General features: G+C 33.5%; 3 protein-coding genes across 3 annotated transcripts; all 3 read left to right on the top strand.

Moving 5' to 3' along the window:
- Nucleotides 1-4145: 4145 nt before the first annotated feature.
- On the top strand, nucleotides 4146-12031 carry LOC115969586 (ankyrin repeat domain-containing protein 54). Its single transcript, XM_031089262.1, has 10 exons — nucleotides 4146-4408; nucleotides 5310-5366; nucleotides 5484-5551; nucleotides 8197-8404; nucleotides 8483-8580; nucleotides 10598-10673; nucleotides 10783-10842; nucleotides 10906-10956; nucleotides 11079-11157; nucleotides 11768-12031. The coding sequence occupies exons 1-10, from the start codon at nucleotides 4328-4330 to the stop codon at nucleotides 11863-11865; spliced, it is 876 nt and encodes a 291-aa protein (XP_030945122.1). The 5' UTR covers nucleotides 4146-4327; the 3' UTR covers nucleotides 11866-12031.
- A 3087-nt stretch (nucleotides 12032-15118) lies between these two features.
- On the top strand, nucleotides 15119-17557 carry LOC115966251 (NAC transcription factor 32-like). The gene is made up of 3 exons (XM_031085504.1): nucleotides 15119-15660; nucleotides 16338-16624; nucleotides 16738-17557. The coding sequence occupies exons 1-3, from the start codon at nucleotides 15174-15176 to the stop codon at nucleotides 16855-16857; spliced, it is 894 nt and encodes a 297-aa protein (XP_030941364.1). The 5' UTR covers nucleotides 15119-15173; the 3' UTR covers nucleotides 16858-17557.
- A 4719-nt stretch (nucleotides 17558-22276) lies between these two features.
- Nucleotides 22277-23200, top strand: LOC115968993 (E3 ubiquitin-protein ligase RHA2A-like). Its single transcript, XM_031088549.1, has one exon. It carries the CDS (start codon nucleotides 22448-22450, stop codon nucleotides 22964-22966), a length of 519 nt encoding a protein of 172 aa, XP_030944409.1. The 5' UTR covers nucleotides 22277-22447; the 3' UTR covers nucleotides 22967-23200.
- The last annotated feature ends 2496 nt before the right edge of the window (nucleotides 23201-25696 follow it).

The raw sequence follows: 25696 nt of genomic DNA, 5'->3' as shown, positions 1-25696 counted from the left end.
CATCATGTTTCAAAACTCTAGCTTACCTGCACCCGCAGAGCCTCGGACTCATTTCTAACCCTCATTCAACGAAGATATAGGCATCATTTTAGATGTCACGTGTAATCGCTAAGTCCTGCTTAGTGCCTAGGTTTCTTTAAAGTAGTTGGTTTCCCCATAGGTTTGAGTCCGAGGACCATGCAATACCTTGGTTCTGTCCAAAACTTACCATAGGTTTGAGTTCGAGGACCATACAATACCCTGGTTTTGTCCAAAACTTGATTTTGATAAGTAGTTGGTTTCCCCATAGGTTTGAGTCCGAGGACCATACAATACCCTGGTTCTGTCCAAAACTTGATTTTGATAAGTAGTTGGTTTCCCCATAGGTTTGAGTCCGAGGACCATGCAATACCTTGGTTCTGTCCAAAACTCAGTTTTCTCATCTAAGTAGTTGGTTTCCCCATAGGTTTGAGTCCGAGGACCATGCAATACCTTGGTTTTGTCCAAAACTCAGTTTTCTCATCTAAGTAGTTGGTTTCCCCATAGGTTTGAGTCTGAGGACCATGCAAGATCTTGGTTCTGTCCAAAACTCAGTTTTCTCATCTAAGTAGTTGGTTTCCCCATAGGTTTGAGTCCGAGGACCATGCAAGACCTTGGTTCTGTCCAAAACTTAGTTTTCTCATCTAAGTAATTGGTTTCCCTATAGGTTTGAGTCCGAGGACCATGCAATACCTTGGTTCTGTCCAAAACTCAGTTTTCTCATCTAAGTAGTTGGTTTCCCTATAGGTTTGAGTCCGAGGACCATGCAAGACCTTGGTTCTGTCCAAAACTTGATTTTGATATGGGGCCTTGGCTTTAGGGGGATTGGCTCCTCGACCAAGCCCCTAGAACCATCCATGCGATCGACGCTACAGAGCGTAGCCCCTAGTCAAGAATCATAGCCCTTAGTGGAATTCTATGCCAGAACATAATAACCGGCTGTTAGAAATGATAAGAGAATTGTCTCGATCTACCGTCTATGCCAACACACAAGCCTTTCCCACAGACGGTGCCAATTGTAAGGACGCGATTCGTAACAACCCGTAACAGTATTGGGTTCGCACGTAAAAAGGCCCAAACAATATCATTTGTAGAGTGTGGGTTTGAAAGGCTAGGCCTTGGTCACCAAACGGTGGGTTTTTCGTGGTGTTCATACATAATTAAAGTGTGTGCGCCCTAGGAGTCTTTCTCCAGGAGGCGGGCTGGGAGGCTCTGGTTTTTGGCCATTTTTCCCAGCCCCTTCCTTGGTGCACTAACTTGTACATTATATGGTCCTTCTTGGTTGATCTTAGCCCTCCACTTGTTGGTTAGGCAGGTGCTTACTTCTGTACCCGTCCCATCAACTGTCCCCTCTTACTTTTTGTTAGTTGCGATGATCGAAGTTACACCGTCCAAGCGTCTTTTCTCATTTAACATGATTAGGATGCTGACAGGTGCATTTAATGCGGATGGGACGTATTTTCCTTGAACCAATTTTGCACCGTACCTCCACGTGGGCCCCATTCCACTCATATTCCCTTCAGGGGACTGTTTGGGGATAGCCTTCATCGTGACTTTGCTCCTCCCATTGAAGTCCTGGAGTGCCGAGGATAGGGTCATCCTCAGCTGTTCCCCTTGACACCTCGGCCTTTGATCATTCGTCCTCGACACGCGATCTCCTCGGCACGGGCTCTGAGCCTGGATAGAGCGTGGGCTGGATCGTAAGCTCCCTGGCCCCACAATAATCATATATATATTCAATACTTAGAGATTATTTAATTAGATTCAAAATTAAATTTTGGTTTTGTTAGTTTTCCATTTTTAGTGTTATTTTTTATCTGAACTAATGAGCATTTTTTTTATACTATTTCTATTTAGGTATTTTGTATCCCAGGATCTTGAACATAACAAATTGTAATTGAGTTGAACGATCTCATGCACCTATTCCCATTTAATTTAGAAGATACTATTGGATCAATGTATTCTTTTATTTTTGTGTTGTATTTAGTAAAATTTCACAAACAATGACTATGAATTGATATTGTATATGTTGTATCCAATAGTGATTTTCAAAATTATATATATATAATAGCAGTGTAATGAAAAACTTGGCATAAGCAATACCATGAAAATTGCAAGAAAAAACTATTTTAGTACCTCTAAATGTTTTGGTCGAATTTATAATCTATATGTTTTATAACTTAAGTTAACAACAATAGCACCAATACAATTCATCATTCTCATGCATGAGCATGGGTAAAGTTGAAAGAAAATCAAATTATGTTTTAAATTGAATTCCAATTGTTGTCTAATTTTGCGCTACATGTCATATTTAAGTTTTATAATTTTTGTTCTAGGTGAGTTAATGAGATGCAAAAAAATGAAGAGTGTAATATAAATAAATCATCAAAACCCAATATAATAATAATAATAATAATAATAAAAGAGTAAACTCATGTGTATATCCAAAAGAAATTAAAATAAAAAAATAAAGAGAAAAAGAGTATAATTTGAATCTATATATGTGTGTAGTTGTAATTGTTTTTTTAATTGTACCGTGTATATGCTCGGATTATACACTAGTTTATATTAATAAGCAAAACTCAGAGAAAGTTAAATTAGAATCCAGTTTTGCACCATGTGTTTAAATTTATGTGGAGACCACATCATAATTATGCATGTCATGTGTCCATTTAAGTTTTTTAATCTTTGTGTCAAGTGAGTTAATGAGTATAAAATACTAAAAATCTAATATTAATGAACTATAAAATTAAAAAAAAAAAAAAAAACTAATCACATATACTCAATAAAAATTACCACACAATAAAGATCACCACACATTCTATCTTATTAAAAATTAGAGAAAAAAATGATTAAAAGTAGTATTAAATGTAGGTAAGAATTTTAAATGTCACTAATTACGTTTACTTTAAAAAAATTGACTAATTATTTATATTTTTATGATAAAAATTGTGTTTAATTTTAAATGTATCCATGTGTTACATGCTATTTTCATAAAAATAATTTGGCAAATTATTTATATTTTTATAATAAAAATTGTGTTTAATTTTAAATGCACTGATGCATTTGCATAGGTTACATACTAGTTCTATTAATAGTTTTATCTTTTGTGTAAGATAAATATAGCCCACACATCACTATATTTTTGTTTGTTTGTTTGTTAGAGCATTTAGATCAACTTATGCAAAAGTCATTGTCTATTTAAAAATAAAAACCAACTTTTTCTATTTTTAGCTAACAAATTTTCAAAATATATACATCTAATTATCTAATTTTCTTTATTTTTACATCTAAAATGTCAATCCTTATTTTTTTTTAATCGTTTATTTTTCTTCACACATAATAACCACTATCTACTAAGACTCAATTCACGATTTGTAGCAAAATCCGATCTTGTATAACTAATTTATAATCCGATGATTTTTGGGCTTCATTAACTATATTTTAGGGCTTTATGTTATTTTAGCATACCTAATGCAAAATGCCTAGATTACTAAACTGAAACGGAAATGGATAATGGAGATGGGAAAAAATAAAAATTTGGAAACTTAAGGACTTGCTTGGTAGCAAAATTTAAATACAATTTTTTTTTTGAAACCAAAAAATATTGCGTACTACCCTTGAATTTATTGTTTTCTATTTTTCCAATTCAAAACAAGATTTTAAAAAATGAGATGTTTCTTAAATTAAGCCGCTTATCTTTATCACAAAAAAAATTCTCACACTTCAAATTTGAAACTTATCATTAAAAAAAAGTACATGAGTTTTATTCCTTTATCATTATCCAAAAAAAAAAAAAATCTACATATTGCTTTTTATAAAAAAAATTTTAAAAACTCAAAAATAGATATGATCTCCTAATCATTTTTTTTCTTCAGTATTTTAAAAATCTACATATTACTTATGATGTAAAAATTATTTAGTTTCAATTCAATTTTTTGAAAATTGTTAAAAACAAAAACCAAAATTCTTTCTACCATACATATCCTTAAAATAAATGAATAAATAAATAAAACCCTTAAATTTTAGAGTAAAAAGTATACTTTATACAAAGGAGTGCGCCTAGTAACTTTTATTTTCCACTTTTTCTTTCTTAATCAGACAGTTGGAATTTGCTCGTCCTCGAAAATACTGAGGGTACTTAAGAATTACCGAGTACTTAAGGATCGCTTTCAAGCTTTGAGGAGAAGGACAACAAATGAGGTTGGAGGTGAATCTCTGAAACAATTCGAAACAAAGATCGGTTAGGAATTCGAACTAAGAATAATATCAAGAAATCAAAGATTTCTATCTCAACAGTATTGCTATTATGTCATTGGAGCCTCCCCCTTTCCAGGAAGCAGCGCGCTGCGACGTCTGCAAATGCAGCTTCAACACTTTCCGGCGAAGGGTAAATCCAAATCCCTTTTTTATTAGATTTTTGTGATTTTGATTTTACATGCGATTCATGTAATCCATTATTATAATATTCATCGATCTCTAATCCTATTTAGAATTAGGAATTTACTTTTTTTGCACAGTAATTATTTAGTTCATAATATTTTTACAACAAATACAAATTGGTAATAGTAGATAAAAAGTGATCTGGTCCAAATGAGAAGTAATAAAAATATTTGTTGCAAAAATATTAAATAGACAAATTGCTTGGGATGAGTTGTAGACCCAGACGTCTCGAGTTTGATCCCCATTAGGAGTTTCCATGGGGAGAATACAACCGATAGGTCGCGTATCGGTTGTATTCTCCTCACGGTGGGATTAAAGGGCCTTGTCTTGGTGAGGTTCCATGTCGTCTATATAATAAGAGAAAATGGGGAATTACATAGATAAAATGATTCATTTAGCTCAATTGGTAAAGTCTCTAATAATTATTTAGTGGATGGAGGGTTGGGATGAGTTGTAGCTTCAGACGTCCCGGGTTTGATCCCCATTAGGAGTTTCCATGGAGAGAATACAACCAATACACGATGTATCGGTTGTATTCTCTCCACGGGTGGGATCAAGGGGCCCTGTCTTGGTGAGGTTCCATGTCGTCTATGTAATAAGAGAAAATGGGGAACTAGATGGATAAAATGATTCATTTAGCTCAACTGGTAAAGTCTCTTATAGTTAAAAAAGAGATTTGGGGTCAAAAACCGATTGGTGTCTTGATTTGATGATAAAGAGCTATTATCGAGAGTGGATGTTATAAGTTGAAAATATCTCAAAAAAAAAAAAAAAAAGAAGAAAAAAGATCAACATATTGACCAATTGTCTTTGTCTATGCTAATTATGTTTTAAATATCATTTGACAGCATCACTGCCGATGTTGTGGGAGGACGTTGTGTCATGAACATTCATCAGATCAATTGGTATGATTTTTTTTTTTTTTTTTTTTTAGTGTTTTGTTCTGTGCTTATAGTGTTATTGTTTTAAGGAGAAATTTAACCGATAGCAGATTGATTGACTGTTGTTTTGAACAAATGCAGGCGTTACCGCAATTTGGCATTTACACGCCTGTTAGAGTTTGCGCTGAATGTTTTAATGACCGCTCTCGGTAAATCACTGAATTATTGATTTTCGCTAATGAAATTTGGGTGGAAATTGAATCCCATATGTTTAAATGGAAAATGAGGCATAAGTTGTGACGTGTTGTGTTAGCAAATTCACTATGATAAAATACCGATTGTCCCAAATGCTTAAACGTTTAGAAAATTGTGAATGCAATCATTTAATTAATATTCTAACACATTGCAACATGACTACTTTCAAGTTTTTCTTCTATGTTTTCTTTTTTAATTTTTTTGCCAATATGTACTTTCTAGTCAATTATACTCGTTTGAGTTAAGATATAGCTTACTGATGTATCATGGAGAGTGTTAAGATTGCTAGAACTCTAATGTGGAATTCATAGTTAAGGTTCACCTCATGAATATCTATTGTCAATGGGAGTTTTCTTGATCTGGTGATTGAGCACAAAGATTTTGGGTTATTATGCGGGCAATTACTTAGGGTATGACTGTTATTCAGATTTTACTGTTGTGTTTGTGGGCCTAATGGAGATCAATTGTATACCAACAAGGATAGTAACGTTATCCTTGTTCCTATAGATTCATAATGAGAGCAGTTGCCATATTATTTTATTTTTAAAGGGGATGCTGTGTGTGCAAGAGGATTTGTTCTATACGCTCTTATCTCTGTTATATGCATATGGATCCTTTTGATTTGGGGCTTGCCAAAATGTTGATCCTAGGTTTTCTGTCGGAGTGGAGAGGTTAATATATAGTGGTTATAGCATGCAGATTTTGTATCTTCAATTTTGGAGATTTTTTTGATAAGTTGAGAAATGTGTCTCATTTTTGTGGGATTTATGTCTCATCGGAGCATAAAACAGGAGCGATGGGATTCCCCTCTATCACCGAAATTTATGTCTCATTCTGCAAAATGTTGATCTCAAGAGAAATGTGCTTCAGGATATAATGTAACCTAGTCTAGGGGTACAACTTTCTTCAAATACAATGGTGTATAGCCTAGTCCCATATATGCAGTGCAGAAATCTCAGGGAATTGAGCATAAAAAAAAGATAGAAATATAAAGTAAACCAAGGTATAGGTACCAAGGGTTGCCTGGAATCAACACCAAGACATTGGAAAAATTCCAATAGAAATTTATTCATCATAAACGTATTTCCATTAAATCCCAATCTCCAGTAGTGTGGCTCACTATTTGGAAAAATTGCAGCGGGGCATTTTGTTACCAGGGGGAGGGGGCTGGGTATTGGAGTTTCACTCATTTTAACACTGCATTATTGGCTAAGTGGTTATGGCGGTTTGCTGTGGAGATGAATGCTATGTGGAGAATTGTAATAGCTTACAAGTATGATTTGATTTTTGGGAGGAGAAGGGGGGGGAACCCATGTGATTTCTTTGTGGAAGTATATTAGAGGTGGTTCGTGGTTGGGAGACTTTTTCTCAAAATATCAGATTTGAGGTGGGAAGGGGTTTTTTGATCCATTTTTGGGATGTGTGGTGTGGGGAACTACCTCTTAAGGAAGCGTTTTAGCTTCTGTATCGCATTGTAAGGAATAAGGATGCATCTGTGGCTGAGCATTTGTGTTGGCAAAATGGAAATTGCTCATTGGAATGTGCTTTTTGTTAGACTGATATAAGATTGGGAATTGGAGAGCTTGGAATCTTTTTTTGCTCCTCTACTCTACTGAGGTGGGTCATAATGAGGAAGATAAAGTGCTGTGGTTAGTTGCCCAGAGAGGTTCTTTTGAAGTTAAGTTGTATTATACAACTCTGTTGAGTAGAGGTAGTCATTCCTTCACTTGGATAGGCATTTGGAAGGTGAAAGCTTCTTCTAAGGTAGCTTTTTTTCACTTGGACAACTGCAAAGGGGAAGATTCTCACATTGGATAATTTGAGGAAGAGGAATATTTGTGTTATTAACAGGTTACATGTGTAAGAATGATTGGGAATCAGTGGACCACCTACTCCTCTGATGTTCCTATACCTCTAACTAGTGGTCTTTTTTGTTTAGTTTGTTTGGTATTTCTTGGGTTATGCCCAAACAATTGCTTCAGTTGCTAGCTTGTTGGCATGGAGGTGTTGGGCAACAGAGCAGCTTCTGTTTGGGGTTCCATTCCACAGTGGATTATGTGGATTGGAGGAAGCAGAACAACTGAAGTTTTGAAGGGAAGGAGTATTCTATCTTTGTGTTGAAGCACATTTTCATTCTGTCCTTTTTTGATTGGATGACTGCTTTGAGTGGTCTTGCCATACCTTCTTAGCTGGATTTTCTAGATTTATGTAGTTTTGGGTAGTTTTTTGTTTCCCTTGTACACTTCCTGTGTACCAGGGTAATGTTTTTTTGCTGTACTATTATTTATTTTTTCAATAATTGACTTCAGTCAAAGCGCAATTATTGAATTACAAAAAATAGCATCACTCTAGGAAATTAACTAAACTACTAATAACATAATTAGCTAATAGGACATAAAATGAAATCCGAAAAAGTAATAGTTAATATACGATTTCCTTCTAAACTTAAATCAAGATAAAATTATTTTCATGCTCCCTATGTCTTTTCCTTATGTAGGGGATTAATGCTTTGAATATGCCTCAGCATAACAGCTCATAAAGCTTCTATGTTTTATTTTCTAGAGGCATGTAATTAAGTTTGGCATTCATTTTGGCACAGGTCTGGGAAAGATGATCCACAAGCTTCTTTAAATGGGATTGGTCGTGTAACAGATAAAGTTTCTAAATTAGACATAGATGCAGATGTAGATTTGAAGGATGGACCAACTGCAGAGCATCAATCTGTGTCAGTCATTCCAGAGTGCAAGTGTGGAATGCCTCTATGTATTTGTGAAGCAGCCCCTTCCACTGATGCACTTCCTCTTCAGGTATAAATTCTTTAATCTTCAAATGCAATCTCCTATGTTGTCCTTGCATCTCATAAATTTGATTCCCTTTTGTGGCAGAGAGAAAATACTTCAACCTTCACTCAGACAAACCCAAAACCAAAGAAGCAGGACCCTATTCCAAGAAATAAAGGCACCACATCTAATAACAAGTTGAGGTATGTGCCTTAACGTTTAAATATCCAATCTCTGTTCTTCCTTACACACTGGATGCTTTTAAACTTTGGTTTTATGCATGAGCTCTCTGTAAATAGTTTAAGATATGAAGTAGCAGTTGTCCTCTGCAGTTCAGAGTTTGGACTTGAACCTTTCTAATTGCTACTATAGTATTCAGGTGTGAGTTGTTTGAAACCTAATTTCAGTTCAGGAAACTTTATCCGTGGTTTACCCCCCAGGGGGTGGGTCCAATGGACTGCCTTGGTGAGGTTCCATGTAGCACCAGAAGAGAAATTTTACTCTTATATTAATTGTTCTCTCAGCTGGATGGTGTTTAGTATGCTCTGGATACTCAGGTCTCAATTATGAAGCACCAATGAGCTATAGCTCAACTGACACTTCCTTCTCCCGTTATAATGGGATGGTGAGGGTTCAAAACTAATGGTGTGGATGTGTAACCTTTTCTGATAAGTAATGGTTTTTATTAAGAGTATATTTTTTTCATGGTCACAATGATAAACACAAAGTAACTAAAACAATTACAAAGAATTATGCAAAACAATTAAGTGATTATTTGAAATCTAACATGGAACTGTTATGTGTAAGTCCCCATGCACGATACCAATCAAACATAGTTAGAATCAACAAAGATTCCAACTGAGCCTTTAATCTTTCAGTATCTCCATAAGTGCAACTGCTCCATTCCCTCTATAATATCCACATCAAACACGACGAAACGAGGTTCCAAATATCTCGAGTGCTTCCCTAACCAATTCCTCCACTTATACAAGAGGTCTGCTACCCTCCTTGGCAACATCCATTGAATCCCTAACGCTACCTCCCACAATACAAATACCTCATCACAGTGGACAACAAATGATCCATTGGCACATACAACAACAATCAACTAAGAGAAACCTCTCTTGATAAGATTATCATAGGTAAGAATCTTCCCCCAAGTAGCTGTCCAGACACTCTTCCAAGGGAAGCAATTAACATTGGTACCTCGGATAACATCATGGTAAGAGCGAATGTCAAAGATACCACTCCCATTCAATCTCCATCTCATCTTCTCATCATCAAAGCATCTATGAAACCTCACATTCCAACTTTGTTCCTCCCCATTTAAATGGCTATTCAAGACTGTGTGAACTGAGGAGTCTTTGTCAACTGAGCATGCATACAGGTCAGGATACAAACCCTTTAAAGAATGGTTTCAGTGCCATTTTTCATGCCAAAATCATACTTGTGTAACTTATTTAAAAATTAAAAAAAAGGTTTCCATCTCTGTAGGGTATAAAAACCGTTCCTGCTGCATGTCTGTTTTGACTTTGACACTAGTGGAAGTCCAATTTATTCAATCTAGTTTTAGGAACTCGATGTCTTAATACAGTGTATGCCTTTCTAGTTTTCAAGTGACTTGTTTTCTTTAATACAGTCACATGATGATTTTTTTTTTTTTTTTTTTTTCTGCAAAATGTATTTTGTTTAAATTTAAGTGCTGAATGATGGTTTTTCTTCCTTTTTGTCAATCAATGGATCTTCTCTTTACAACCTTTATTTAGCTTGTCTCTTTAGTTCTCCCAAATTTTTACAACCCTCAATTAATGCAAATTTATTAAAATGTGAACTTCTAGTGGGAACATGCATGTCTTTCTAGTTGGCTAGAGCTGGAAAGACTAATTGGATATCACAATTAAAATAAGGGAAAAAAATGTCAATATGCATTGAGGATGTTTTGATTCTTTTCCTATATTGCTATTGCCTGTTCCATCGTACAAGAACTACTTACCACATCTCCGTTAGGTATTTATTATTTGTTTCTCTTATTTATATTTATGGGACTAAGACTTAGTTGTTATTCTCTTATCTATATATTAGATACTTCTAAATGCTTTTGAGGAAGCCATCATGTTTCTCAGTTTCTCATTATATGTAGATGATAAACTGGTAATTTTTTAACACATTGCCATTGTTCTCTCCTAAATTTTATGTTATTAATTGGTAGTTGTTTTGCAGTTCTGTTTTTAATCTTGGTCAAGCAACCAGCGATACTTTGAATAAGCCTCAGATGGATTATGAACCCAATGGGGAGGTATGTATTCTGGATCATCTATTTAAAGTCCAACTATGCAGAAGGATATATATATATATATATATTGTTGCTGTGGATTACTTACTTATTCAGCATGAGCTTTTGTTAGGGTTTAAGAGAAGCTATAAAGAATGGTGACACTGCTGCAGTCAAGAAACTTCTGAGTGAGGTATTCAACATTTTAATGCAGAGCTAAAATTTGAAATGGATTTAAGCTTTGTCACATTTGCAGGGTGTGGATGCAAATTACCACGATAAGCAAGGATTATCTTTGCTACATTTGGTACTGATCTCTCTCTCTCTCTCTCTCTCTCACACACACACACACATACACATACACATAAAATAAGTAAATTGCCATTGTTTAAGATGTTTGATTCTAACATCAGGATTTATTGGGTGCAGGCAGCACTCTTTAATCGAACTGATATAGTCTTCATCCTCATGGAATCTGGAGCAAGCATGGATTACAAGAATGCACAGGGTAATTAATCCTTGGTCAACTTACAAAATTTGTTTGACTTACTGACTAGTGGAAGTGCATACTAAAGATATTGAAGGCATTGCCTGGTTTGTTCAGATGAAACGGTTTCTGTACATCTGTGAAATGAAGCTAATTATAGAACTGCCAGATAAGATTTAAAGGTGTTTAAAGTTCTGAGTGTGTTTGGATTTGTCTGGGTCAAAACAATCTGGGAGGGCAGTGTTGTTGAATTTGTCTGGTACATTTCAATAAAACCCTCTCCTAAACATTTGCCAAAATGAGGAAGAAGAGAGAAAAGGGTTCATATATCAAGAAAAATATACCTTGTACCCTACATGCTCACCTTGCATATTGGTGCTTGTCCCTTGTGCAGCCATTTCAGAATGAGGTGCATATCTCGTGTAAAAATAATAATAATAATGATTCTGTAACTTTCTGTTATAACTTATAACAGAATGCTCTCCTTTGCTTTGTTCCTTTCCATCTTTTTCACCATGTGGGGGTGGATATTATCATGATTATGATTATGTAGCCAAGAATACTGCTAGTTACAAATTTTTGTTAGCAGCCAATCTTAGTTTTCAATTCTAACTGCCTGCTTCTTCTTCAGGAGAAACACCATTGGATTGTGCTCCTGCTACTTTGCAACACAAGATGCGAAAGAAGCTGGAAGAAGGTGAGGCTCTGCATGAGCACATTCCAGAGTAGTATATTCATTTTATCTTTAAGCTGTGTTCAAGTTGTCTGTAACTCAAGAAAGCGTTTGATAAACTACTCAATGGTTTTGTACTAAATATACTGTATGAATGGTGGCAATCAAGGCTACAATTCAAGAATGTTAATAAGATTTCCTTTCCACGGTGTTTGATGTTTATGAGTTAGAGTTCAAAGTTCAAACTATAAATTCATCTCCTGTTTGTAAAGGCCCGCTTGGATGCACAGATAAGATGGAACTAAGAAGAGATTGACCCATATTGTGCATCTTGTTTCTGATCATGCAATACATTTTAGTGTGGATAAAGGAATAGCATGGGAGCAGCTTAGTTACCTGCTAGTTCTGTTAAGCCAAACTATAAATTCAGCTACTGTTTGCAAGGGCCCATTTTTTTTTTTGGGGGGGATGGATGCAAAGGCCCACTTGGATGCACAGAAAAGAAGAGGTTGACCCATTCCCCGGTGGTTGAGGTCCAAGCATCAAAACACGTCTCACAAGATTGATAACGAAGGAAGAAAAGAAAGGAGCCTTTGGACACTAAGTTTATTCAAAAGATTTTTCAATCTATTAACCACTAATGTGTTGTGTACTAGACCGTTTATTATCTCTGGTGTATACAACAAAATTGCCTTTGTTCACCACAGAAGATTGCAAAACCACATCATTTCTTGGACATGAAACCCTCTTACGCTTATTAGTCATCCATTCCTCACCACTTCTTTGCCATTGCGACGAGCCTTCTTGGGTTGATCATGGTTGTAGATTAGAGTGAGGATTCAGAACAACCAACAAGTAGGAGGAAGCTCCAGTGATGGTTCTCAAAACCTGGATCTTGTGCTGTGTAGAAAGCCATAGATGGTTATGACTTCTGACTTACGAGCTATATCTATTCACAAGGTTAGACAGGATCACACTTTGTCGTTTTCATTTTATTTTTTATTTTTGTTAAGTGGATATAATGCATAGCGATGGGATTATGAAACCAAACGGATTGTTGGGATTTTGGACATGTATGGTTTCTGTCGAGCATTTCCTTTAAGGTTCCTTTAATGTTTCTTGTTGCTTAAGTTGTTTGCTTCTACCAAATGCATGTAACATTTTGGCCCACCAATATGCTATCACCAATTTGTCACCACTTTTACATTATTGTAATTAGCATACCACCGTGGGGGTGACTTGATGGTAAGAGTTTAGTTATAAAAACCATATCGGAAGTTGACCCGGTTGAAGAATTGGTTCACTTGTTCATTGGTTCAACTAGTGATTCATTAGTTAAATTGTAGGTTTATTAGTTAATTAAATAATATATTTTATAATTATAAAAAGCAACTAAAGTAAATAAAACCACTCAATTTAGGTATATTAATAAATAATAATAATTACATCATATGACATAAAGTTAGAAAAAAAAAATACATCATTCACATAAATCATCCAATAACCAAGTTATATAGTCCCAAAGTATAGAAACAACGTATCTCATAGAAATTCAAAATAAAATTTTAGTTTAATCATTAAATCCTAGGGATTTTACATTGGTGAGATGTTGGAGTAGGCCGTAGGATTGCTTTCCAACTTTTTAGTATGACAAATTTTGACTTTGTTAGTGCAAAAGTTCTTCCATTTTTGTCTCAATTTTCTTTTTAAGTTCATCACTTTATCACCTACATCTATAATTTTATCACTATCTCTTTATTTCTTTTGGTCTCATCACTATCTTTTAGTCTCTTTAATCTCAACTCTCATCTCATGACTTAACTCTTACTTTATCTGTTTAGTCCTTTAGTCTTTAATCTTTATCACTTTATATCTTTATCAGATTATCTTTTCAATCCTCAGTGGTTAGTAAATACACTTTTAAAAAAAAAAAAAAGTTTTATTTGCAAGTTAAAAAGATTAATTCATGCAATCTGTCAGTTTACCCAATTTGATAATGGATCATTGCATATTTGGTATTTTACGCCAAACTATTCCGGATAATTTTTTGGTTCACAGTTTAACTAGTCATTTTTATTCTTTTTATAACTACGGGTGAGAATTCTCTTATCATTTCACATGATGCTTGGCATGAGTTAAGTAGTGGCACTTCAACGAATGTCTTGTGCCCACAACGATAGTATCATCAAGGCCTCAATAGTTCACATGGTATTACCTTTTCTATCATAAGAGTGGGATCAATGAGTTCACACTGAAAACATTTCCTTCTTCTTCTTCTTCTTCTTCTTGTTTCTTTTTTTTTTCTTTTTTTTTTTTTTACATTCAGCAAAATATATATAACACATCTGTTAACAATATCATAGGCAACATTTTTCAATATTAAATTGTTAAAAAGCCAAAAAGGGGCATTAAATTTTTTTTTTCTAGATCTTGTTCCTATTTTTAGAAAAAGAAACAACTATATTTTTATTTTCCCTAGCTTATTATGTAGACTAATTACAGGGACAGGCTCATTCTCACATCCAATTATGCATTCTTCTGTGCTATTATTAATGGATACTTTCTATCCACTCCTATTTGCATGAACCCACCAATTCTAATCAATCACTCACAATCATAAAAGTCAACAAACTAACTATATTGATTTTGATAATTGTATTCTTATATATAATGACATTGAGTCAAGTTAAAATATTATTGTACAACAGTAGTATGAGAAATGTTTAATTCATTATTATACATTCAATTATAGAAAATGTGTCTTTTTTTAAAAAAAAAAAAAAAGGGAAAATGCTCTAATTAGTTACTATCAATAATTTCACTACAAAATACTTACAAATTAACGTGAAAGTAAACATAATTGGTAATAATTTAATAACATAATTAATGAATATATCTAAACTTCTTTTATATGATTGGCGTCCTAATATAGTGAGATTTTTATTTAGACCCCATTTATTCTAGTCTAGTGAGATAAGAAAAAAGAGAGAGAATCTGAGCGAGAGAGAATAGTAACGGTCAATAACAAAATGCTCAAAACGATGTCGTTGCCTCAACAGTATTTTATACAAGCCCAAAACGACGTCACACCATCTTAGATAGAGACACACACACACACACCCGCGTGTTAATGCTCGCTCAACTAGAGAACGATGCCGTTTCATACTCATCCAAGACGCCACCACCGTTAACAGAATTTGTCAAAATCGGTTATAAAATTAGTTAGTTAAGAGTTTTCCCGCCTCTTTGGAATTTCCCTTTACTCTGTTTCTTTGTATATAAAAGGAAAAGGCTCATCTTCTCTTCTTATTGTACTGTACACAGATTTCTCATTTTGATAATCTCAAAGTTACGTTTTGTGGCAATGTTTTCTTCTCCCGAGAATAGTGGTGATTTCGATAATTCACCACCTCCGCCACCACCACCACCACCACCACCTCCGTACGCAACAAGTCCATTTTATCATGATGATCATAATGAGGAAAAAGAACCTGCAGACCAAGAAGGGCATGCATCAAATTCATTTTATCATGATGAGGACAAAGAAGCTGACCAAGAAGAGCGAGAAAAAGAAGAAGAAGAAGATCCGGAAGAGCAACATTATTTAGCAGAGTTCCTCGATGATTTGCTGATGGAGCTGCAAGATGATGAGGATGATGAGGATGAGGAGGATGAGGAACCAGCACAGAAGCAGCAGAACTGCAACTTCGGGTATAAGTTTCGACCCACTGACTACGACCTCATCGTGCATTATTTGATCAAGAAAATCTTGGATCAACCCTTGCCTTGTAATCGGGTTGTGGATGATGAAGATGAACTACTCTATCGCTGCACCCCAGAAAGGATTGCAGGTTCTTCTTCTTCTTCTTCTTATGTAGTCACTATGTATAGTTTAGTTTACATACATGTATGCTTTATTGGGTTTGTTTTTAACTTTCTTTGATTGTTTTTAGCTTCTTTTGCTAATTATAATTATAATCTGAAAGAAAGAAAGAATCAATGACAAGACATTTCATGTAGTAACTAGTTTACTTGCATGTATGTTTTACTACGATGGACAGACATTTCATTTAGGGTGTTATACCCATACTATACTTGTCATTCTGAAAGAAAGAAAGAATCAATGACAGGACATTTTATGTAGTAACTAGTTTACTTGCATGTATGTTTTACTAGAATTGACGGACACTTTATTTAGGATGCTATACCCGTGTTATATTTGTCGTTTCATGTTATAATTTTTCAAAAATTGCTCATATTGTATCCGTGTTAAATTATTTATTAATCTGAACGAAAGAATCATGGGCTTGCCACATTATGTACTTACTAATTTATATACGTGCTTGGAAGTTGGAACCTCCTTTAATCTTCGTTGTATACCATCTCTTTTTTAAATTTCTCTTAAAGTCGCGTATAAAAAAGATTTTTCATACAAGTTTCATGAGCAATTTCTTAAGCTTGCTTTTCTAACTTCTTTTTACATATATAAAAAACCAAGTAAAATCTAACATTCTGGATGATCTAACAGAAAACAACAGCAATTATGGAGAAACTGCATGGTACTTTTTTACTCGAAGGAAACAACAGTATCGAAAAGGAAAACGTCCAATTCTAGCATCTGGTGATGGATATTGGAAGGCCATGGGAGATGACAAGGAAATCAAATCCAAAGAAATTGTAGTTGGGTATAAGAAGAAATTTGTTTTCTATAGGGGAAATCCTCTAAGCGGTGACAAGACAAATTGGATCATGAAAGAATATAGAATTACTCATCCTTCTATAGAAAGAAATCCAAGAATTAAAAATGGCAAGAGGGTAAGTAGATTTTTTTTTTTTTAATCTTATTTGAATTTCTGTATTTTTTACCCCAAACATCATTGTTGTCATCTGTTGTAGATCTAATTATTATTGATTTTTTGTTCTTCCAGATTGATAAATGGATTTTGTGTAAGCTTTATAAGAGAAAGGAGGGAATATCAAGGAAGAATCGTACCCAAAAGGCATGTTCCAAATCTCATGCTAATGAAATGATAGAACTGAGTCCATGACAAATGTTGATCCGAAAACAGAGAAAGTTGATACTGTCCAAAATAAGTGTCAGAAGCTTTCAGATGACGATGAGCCAATAAGCCATATGAATGATTACTAGCAAGTAGCAACTTAGTGGCTCTTTGAATGTTTAGCATGAACCAAAGTTTTTTAGTATTAATGTTTACCCATTTACATAGTCATCAGCGTGTGAAACATAGCTTCTAAATTGTTTCACCATATCTAGTTACATTGGCTGAAGAAACTGTTTGGAAGTTTGCAAAAGAGAAGGTGAACGGTCCTCACAGTGGAGTGTAGAATGCTATGGTTTGCTGTAATTGATGACCAGAAGACTTTCTCATCTAATGCTCTAGTTTACAGTAGGTGCTCTGTAGTGATGTAATGGCCTTTGTCATTGGCATTTGTTTGTCTTTTTTGTTTCAATCAGTAAGCTTGGCTGTACAGGAGTTGTTTTGCTGTGTCAGGGCTGAATAGCTCTGTTGTTTAGTTTGGATTCTTTACCTGTTGTTCCTGTGTTTGGTCTGTATTGGCCTGTTGTGTACTTTGATTGATCCCAAAAAAAAATGGTGATCGGTCCTCTCTACTTCCCAACAAATCCTGCAGCAATTGTGATTTTGAACTTAATGAACAATATTTGTTCTTTGCTGAAGTTTATTACAGATTGTAAATCCTGGTTTTTGATTCATCTCAATAAGTATTTTGAACGATAACATTTTAGTATTTGAGAGTGTAAAATGGTAATAAGATCTGTATTTGATATTTCATTTAAAGGTTTAACAGTTCAATCCTTAAGTCTATTATTGAATCAGGATGTTAACCAAGCAGTGCTCTGTTTCTCTATGTTTCATGACTTGAATTTTCAATTTTGTAGGATTCTGTTTCTTTGAGTTGTGGTCTGGGCTTGTATAGTTTGATTGACTACTTTGGGCTCATTTTATCCTGTTCTGTAGTTTGGCCCTGTTTGGCCTGTCTGTTTTGCTATATGGCCTGTTTCTTTTTAATAAATATCTTACTGTTTCATCAAAAATTTAAAGATATAAATTTTCATTTCTGGAAATTATGAATCCTTTTTTTGAAATCTGTTCACCTTTTTTTTTTGCTAGGTATGTTTTGAAATATCTTTATTTCTTTATTTGATGTGATTGGGATAATAAATAATATTTCTCTTTTTCCCCCTTATATATATAAAATGGTAAATCACAAAATCTTTCCCATTATATATGTAAAAAGAAAATAGGTAAAAACTGACATATGAAAACTTGGTGTTCAGTGTTTCACTTTAACTCAGACATATTTATGAATATTTACTTTAGAATATATATTAAATTGATATAATTTAGTTTGGCTTGGTTTACTAGTTTACTTTCTAGGGTGCCAAGATACCAATGTCACGTAGAATGTGACATTTGGCTGGGTAATTACACATGTTACGGCACAAGAGAATCAACATAAAGAACTCACATGTCAATATATTCAATTTCATAACACAATTCCATCTGGTTTCTGAAAAAACCTTAAATAACCAAAATTGTTACAAAGTTCTCATGGTTTTCAAGAATCAAAATCATTACTTGTCAATAAAGTTTCCTATCAATGTCCCAAACATCATTAGTCAAGTTAAAAACATCTTTAAAAATTGCAACAATGCAATAATTTCATGAAATACATCATCAAAGGATATAATCAACAATGCTTATATTTTCTATGTCAACAATTCATGCACTTCCCCATATGCAATATAAAACATGATGCACTTTTTATAAAATAATCATATACATTAATATTACAATACAACACTTTTTAGGAAAATATTGTTTCCCTAAAAAATTTCTCAAAATGTATATAACCCAAAAACAATGTTTTATGCAATATGACTATTTTCAAAAATTTCATTAAATAGCTACTTACCTTGCAATCCACAAAAAGTCTATTTCCAAAGCTCCAAAGGGGGTCAACTAGAACCTAAATAATGTCAAGCAAACCTATCATGATAAGTATCAAATTTGAAATTCTGTCTAGCTATTAAATAGAAAGTGCTAATTAAGCAACTATTTTAGGCAAGCCTATATATTTAAAAATTTGGAATTTCATCCTATAAACTCATTTAAAATAAAATCCCAACACCTTATAAGTTGCTCCCATATACAACATATTCAAGAGAGACCCAAGACATAAGATATATCACAATATCCATCAAAACAAAGCCAAACTAAACTCTTCACTAGCTCCAAATAAATTCAATAGAAATAAAATTTAGATTTACCAATCATTTAATGTTAGAAATCCAAAACCCTAAATTTTCACCATGAGTAAACTCAAATGGCCTTCATTTGTAAAAACTATAAACCCCTCATCACATAAGTCCACGAAATCAAAACCCATATACTTAATCACAAGAGTATCACTTCAAAAGTTTATATTAGAAGAACCTTTAGCACAATATGAAAATCCACCAAAATAATAAGAGTTTTTACCTATAATAAGAGTTTTTACCTTAAATAAAAGAGATAAGAAGCTTTAGAGGTTCCCATGGATTTTTCCAATAAAACTTGCCAAAATAATGATGGTGAAGGTGATGATGGAGTGGTGCACTGGTGGGAGAGTGAGAGAGAGAGAGAGAGAGAGAGAGAGAGAGTAAGGAGGAGTGTGTGTGTGTTTCTGTTTATGTGAGAATGAAAAAGAAAAGAAGGAACCCTATGGCCGGCCAAGAGAGAGAGGGAGAGACATTTTAAGATGAGAAGTGATATGTCCACAATGTTTTCACAACACTTTCACAGCAAATCATAAATGGTAAGTTGTTATTAGTTCTAATTTGAATCGAATGCTAAAATTACTTTTTTTTTCCGCCAATATAATCACTCGCAACTTTCTACTTAGGATTTGTTGTGAAAGTGTTGTGAGAATATTATGGACATAATATTTCTCATTGTAAGATTGTAGGGAGTGGGGTAGGTGGGGTCAATGGCCTTGCAATTAAGGCATTCAACCCAGATGGCGATGCTCCAACCAGTGTCATATGTTGCATAATCCCTTGAGATTTCACTAAGTGTGTGTCTATATATATATATATATATATTTTTTTTTTTTTTTTTTTTTTTCAAGTGGGCCTAGGTTTTACAATAGGGCAAGGATTTGTTGCAAACTAAGTTGCAGCAACTCTTACAAAATGCACACATGTCAATACCTAAGATAAACACTTGTCTAGAGTTTTTTCTTAAAGAAAATTGTTGGTAACCCACTTAACCTTAATGTTAACACCTCTCTCTCTCTCTCTCTCTCAGTATTTCGAAAACAAAAATCAGTCTAATTTTATCAACCTTCACACCATCTCCTTTTTTAGAAAAATATTTTTTTATTTACTCTTTAAACATTCATCACTCCCTTAGAATTTTGGTGAAAAATTTTGTCCTACAAAAAAAAAAAAAAAATTGAAGAGCCTTTGAGTACACACAACGCTTGTGTGTAGAAACTAATGTTGATATATTTGAGTTGGGAAATGCTAATAGATACTTTTAGGCAGAGACAGAGCTACAGTTTGTCATTGGGGGGCCATTGCCCCCCTCCCCCCCTGAGATTTTGAAAAGACCAACAACTATATCCTATATATATATATATATATATGCAATAGGCTTGAGTTACAATTTAGGTCCAAGAAAAATTAAACCTGCCCCCCTATCTCCTAACTCTTGGCCCCTTTTTAAAAAAATATATGCCTAACTCTTGGCCCCTTAAAAAAAAAAAAAATGTGCCTAACATACCCATTTATGTTATTTGTGACTGTATTGTTGTTGTTGTTTTTAATAATTTTTCTTTGTGAAATATGTTGCAACACTGTGAAGTGTTGGGTGTGTGTGAGTGTAACCTATTATAACTTATAAAGAGAATAGATAGAGTGAGTAATTACTAAAAAGTTACCTAATAAAGTTAAAGAAACTTATAAAAAAAGAAGTAAAGTTAAAGAAAAAAAAATAATTGTACAGTTAATAAAAACATTTGGTTGGCTAATGGGTTGTTGGGGGAAATGCATTAGCTATAACAAAGTAATAAATTTATAAATTGAAAACTAAATTGTAAGGGCAGGCTTTGGTTCCTGAGCCTAAAAGATGAATGGATTAAGGACCAAAGAGCCCAATACAATGAATTTGTAGAGAGTGGGCTTAAAAGCTAGGTTTCAATGGATCAAACAACAGGCACAGTGAATCAAAGATAGTAAGAAAACCTTCCTCGGCTAAATCCGAGGAGAGTGGTCCTTATGTATATCTCTCTTAAACTTGAATACAATTCCAATTCTTATTGCTACAATGTTTCTCTACTGATTTTTCCGTCCCCATCCTTGAAGGGTCTCTCACATCATATATATCTCCCTTCAGGTGATCTTGGCCCTCTATTTATTAATCGTCCAAGCCACTACTTGAGTGCTTGTCCTATCAGATATCTTCTCAAACCCCTTGTGAGTTGCGGTAACCAAGACATTATTTTCAGGGGTCTTCTTCACATAAATGCAGTCAGGAGGTTTGGTGGGACACATTAAATGTAGGGGCAACCACCATCCCTTCAGTCATGTCAGGGCTAACCCTCTCTCCGAAATTCTTTCTCAACAGTAAGACCTCTCCTGGCAACGTGCCACTAACGTGGCCTTACCGCCTAAAGGGGTGATCTCCTCGAAATGGCATGGCCTCCTCGGCCCTAGGTATGACACGTGGCAACACCATTTTTACATAAATTATGAATTGATAAGTAATAAATTTATAATTAATTTCTTATGCATACTATCCAAATTCTTATATTTGTCTTTATTTAGTAATAATAATTAGTCCTTTTGTTCTTAAAAAAACAAAAATTAGTCCTTTTGTGAGATTCAGTCTTAGAAGAATTTTGCTCCCCTTAACTCAAAGCTCTAGTTTCGTCTCTACTCTTATATCAATAGTTAATAATCCATTTAAATAAAAGTTTTTAAGAAAAAAAAAATTTCTCTTTTATTAAATTGACAATAATTTAAGTTTTTAAATAACAAACCTAGAAAAAATTCTTGGATGGACTCCCTGCCCATATCCTCTCTCTTGGAGAATTATCTCCAGGAATTAATAGGTGTATAATCTTACATCGTATGTCTGAAAAGTGAGAATCCTACCGACAAGAGAACAACAAACTTATATGTATGCCCCTCAAGTTGGAGAGTTGCTTTAGCTTTAACCTAAACTATAATTTATCATAAAGATTCATATATTAAAAAAAATTATCATAAAGATAACAAAAAAGTTTCAATGATAGACCCACCGCCCTTGTGGATTACACCTAATGCATACACGCGGAAGTGACTCAATGACTAGGCGGCGACACTTTCGCTTTATTCTTTGTTCCTTGCAGATAGAAAACGAAAAAGAGAAAGAAAAGTAAAGTAGTAAAAGCAAGCAAATGACTCCACTCCACACCAGTACCTATCTAATCTATCAACTTTATACGTCTTTATAAAGAAGCTTCAAGCCATTTGTGAACTTCCCCCCTCTTCTTTCTTCTCTCTTCTCTCTTCTTCTCCTTGAAATTAATCCTGTTTTGGCATTTTTTTTGCTGGCTTATTCTCTGTTTCAAATGGGTTCCTTTTTGGAAGAGTCCTCGGGTTTGCTAGTAACTCATCTACTATACAAGGCAGCTCTTATAATTGCAGTGGTGAGATGGGTCTTCTTGTACTGTTGGGCTTTCAGAGTCAGAAACAGGTCCTCTGATGAAGCTGAGGCAGAGGCAGAGGCAGAGGCTTCTTCTCAGATGATAAAAGACAATCTCATACTGACCACCTTTGGTGATTTCACCGAGAGATTGGCAGAGGAGAGTAAAAGTTGTGACACTTGTGCTGTGTGCTTGAACAAGTTAAGAGTGCAAGATGAGGTAAGAGAGCTCAGGAACTGTTGCCATGTGTTCCACAGGGAATGCATTGATAGATGGGTAGATCATGATCATCAGAATCAGACCACTTGTCCACTTTGTAGAGCCCCTTTACTGACTTCTTCACAATTGCAGAACAGCTTGAATAGTTGTGGATCCTGCGGATCCCAGCAGCCCAGCTGGGCAGTTGAAAGAATTCTATACCTCTTTGGGGACGATCTGCTCTAAAGTTTTAACTTGATTTGTATAAGAGCTCAGCCCAAAACAGAAAGGCCCTTGATGAGTTGATGCAGAGAAGAGTTTTTATTTTACTGTGTTGATAGAAAAGGGAAAAAAAAGATAGGGAAATTCATTGTAGTCCAACAATGCTTGGGATTTCTGTATATACATGTACTTTTTACAGTCAATACCTATTTTGTATATTCTGATAAAGAAAAAATAAAACCAATTTGTATTCTCTCATTTTCAAGCTCTTTTTTTTTTTTTTTTTTAGTTGAAACATGAACCAAGATATACGTCTTTTAAGAAACATTAAAAAAAAAAAAAAAGATTTACTTTTGCATCAACGCATTTACGATGTTCCCGTTGCATTTAACTCAATTTTTAATTACACTAGTTGTGAACTCTCGTGTAATAATTATCTTATCGGGGTTTTATTTATTTATTTATTTTTTACAATTTAAATTAATTTAATAAATAGTAATATATTTTTTAATTATATTTTTATTTATTACAGAAACAATCATAAATATAATATAAAAAAATCATAAATCATAAATATAAATTTTGTCATGCCAAAATGAAAAAATACAATTTTTCTCAAAAATTCAAAGTGCAAGTTAACGAAAATTTTCATTTTTTAATAAAATTTATTTGTAACATTTTGTGAATCATTAAAAAGAATATAAAAATTGAAAATTATTCTTTTAGTTTTAAACAAACTTTCTCAAACCTTATTTTTTTTTGCCTACAATCCAAAACACGAAAAAATGCAACTAAGAAAATTAATAAAACTTAACAATGATTAATTGAACCAATTAGGAAAACAATTTGTTGTAATTTCATCCACCCAAAACATATTATCAAATAAATAATTATTAGCAAAGTCTAAGACTTAAATTTCTATATATGCATTGTTATAATAATAATAATAATAATAATAATAATAATAATAAATTGCCAAAGCAAAAATTTGTCACCCCATCCAATTATTTTCGTTTGGTTAACCTTTGCTTTTCTCTAAATAAATGGAATTATAGTGTACTTCTAATATAATTATTAAAAGTATTTTGTCCACCACAAACGATTAAAGAATAAACAAAAATTAGTAAAGTCTTATAGTTAACATCTAAATTGAGCCCTATAAAAAAAAAAAAAAATCATGCTATGTAATAAAATAAATATCAATTTACAATAAATACCAAATTATCCAATTCATGTTATATAATAGAATAATATTATATTTTAATATGCTATATTTAATTCTTTACAACACAATAGGATGACATTTAACAATAAAAAAGAAAAAAATTAAAAAAAAAAATAAATAAATAAATAAATTGTATTAACCCAAATCAGAGTTTTAAAGAGTATAAAAATTTATCAACCTAAAGCAGATATGTAAGAAAAATAAAAAAATCCACCAAAAAATTGAGAGAGAGAGAGAGAAACAACCTTTTTGTTGTGAGAGAAAATTATGCATAGAATGGAAGAGATAGCGACAAATTTATAGTTAGAGGGTGTGAATAAGAAAAGACAAAATAAAAGAAGATGAAATGAAAGAGGAAGAATGATATTAATTTAGAGGGCAGTGGAGAGATGAAAAGGTAAGGAAGGGAGAAAGGTTGGAGAAATAGTGTGGAGATAAAAATGTAAAGGAGGGAGAAAGGTTGAAGAAGTATAAATATTTTAAAAAATAAATGTTAAAAACAATTATAAGAAAAATGGAAAAAAAAAAAAAAGATAATAATGTGGACGCTGATATGGTTCAACTGAAACGTAGTAATAATAAATGTTATACTTCAGTTTTTAGAAATATATAGATTACTGGTCATTTAAGAAAATTTCAAATTGACCACTGTATACTCTTAGCATGATGGTTATTCTACAAGTATAAAGTTTGTGTAACGTCGAGGATAAAGGCTGGGATTTAAGTCTTTAAAGAGAGTTTTGCACATATATACACTTAAATTAGACTATAGTGTAATTTTTATTTTTAAAAAAATAAAATAAAACATACATATACACATAGATCATACTAGAGTATAATTTCTATCTTATATAAAATAAAATAAAAATTCCAACTGAGAATTGTTACATTTACAATATTTTCACAACAAATCATAGGTGATAAAATTGTTATTGGCTCTAATTTGAACATGTGGCGAGCAAAGTTTAGCCAAGTGAACTTTTTACCTCACATAATTAATTTATAAAGATGGGATGCTAATCAACCTTTGTTACCCTTGTTTAAGTGTGTTAAGCTTGAAATAAAAGGATAAGTGCTAAGAATGAGAATGAGACAAGGAAATTGATTAACAATAGTCTCAGATTGCTTGTATTATGTTCCTCGAGCTTGGTCTGAGGTATAGATTTTACACTTGTTCTTAGATTATAATGATGTTCCTTTCTTTTTCTCTTTCTTTCAATTTTTTTTCCTTCATAGAGGCTTCTTTGCCTTAGATAGTCACCTAGATTGTATCTAGGCCTTCCATTTGGAGGGCTAGGGTTCATTTCTCTTGATACTTGTCCCATTAAAGCCTTACTAGAATGTTTTACACTAGACTATGAGTTGTAATAACACTGTTCAGGTGTCATTTCCACATTAATACGGTTAATTAAGTGGGTTCAGAGTATTGAATGCAAAGGTAATGAATGCTATCTACATTTCTCCTTTTCTTACTTGAGGACAAATCTTCATTCTCTTCCTTGGTTTATGCCTGATGGTCTTTGGATCTG

The sequence above is a fragment of the Quercus lobata genome, chromosome 11, assembly GCF_001633185.2.
Source record: "Quercus lobata isolate SW786 chromosome 11, ValleyOak3.0 Primary Assembly, whole genome shotgun sequence".
In the NCBI taxonomy this organism is placed as follows: domain Eukaryota; kingdom Viridiplantae; phylum Streptophyta; class Magnoliopsida; order Fagales; family Fagaceae; genus Quercus; species Quercus lobata.
Note: the sequence above shows the minus strand (reverse complement) of the source record. Positions and strands in the feature narration are given on the sequence as shown.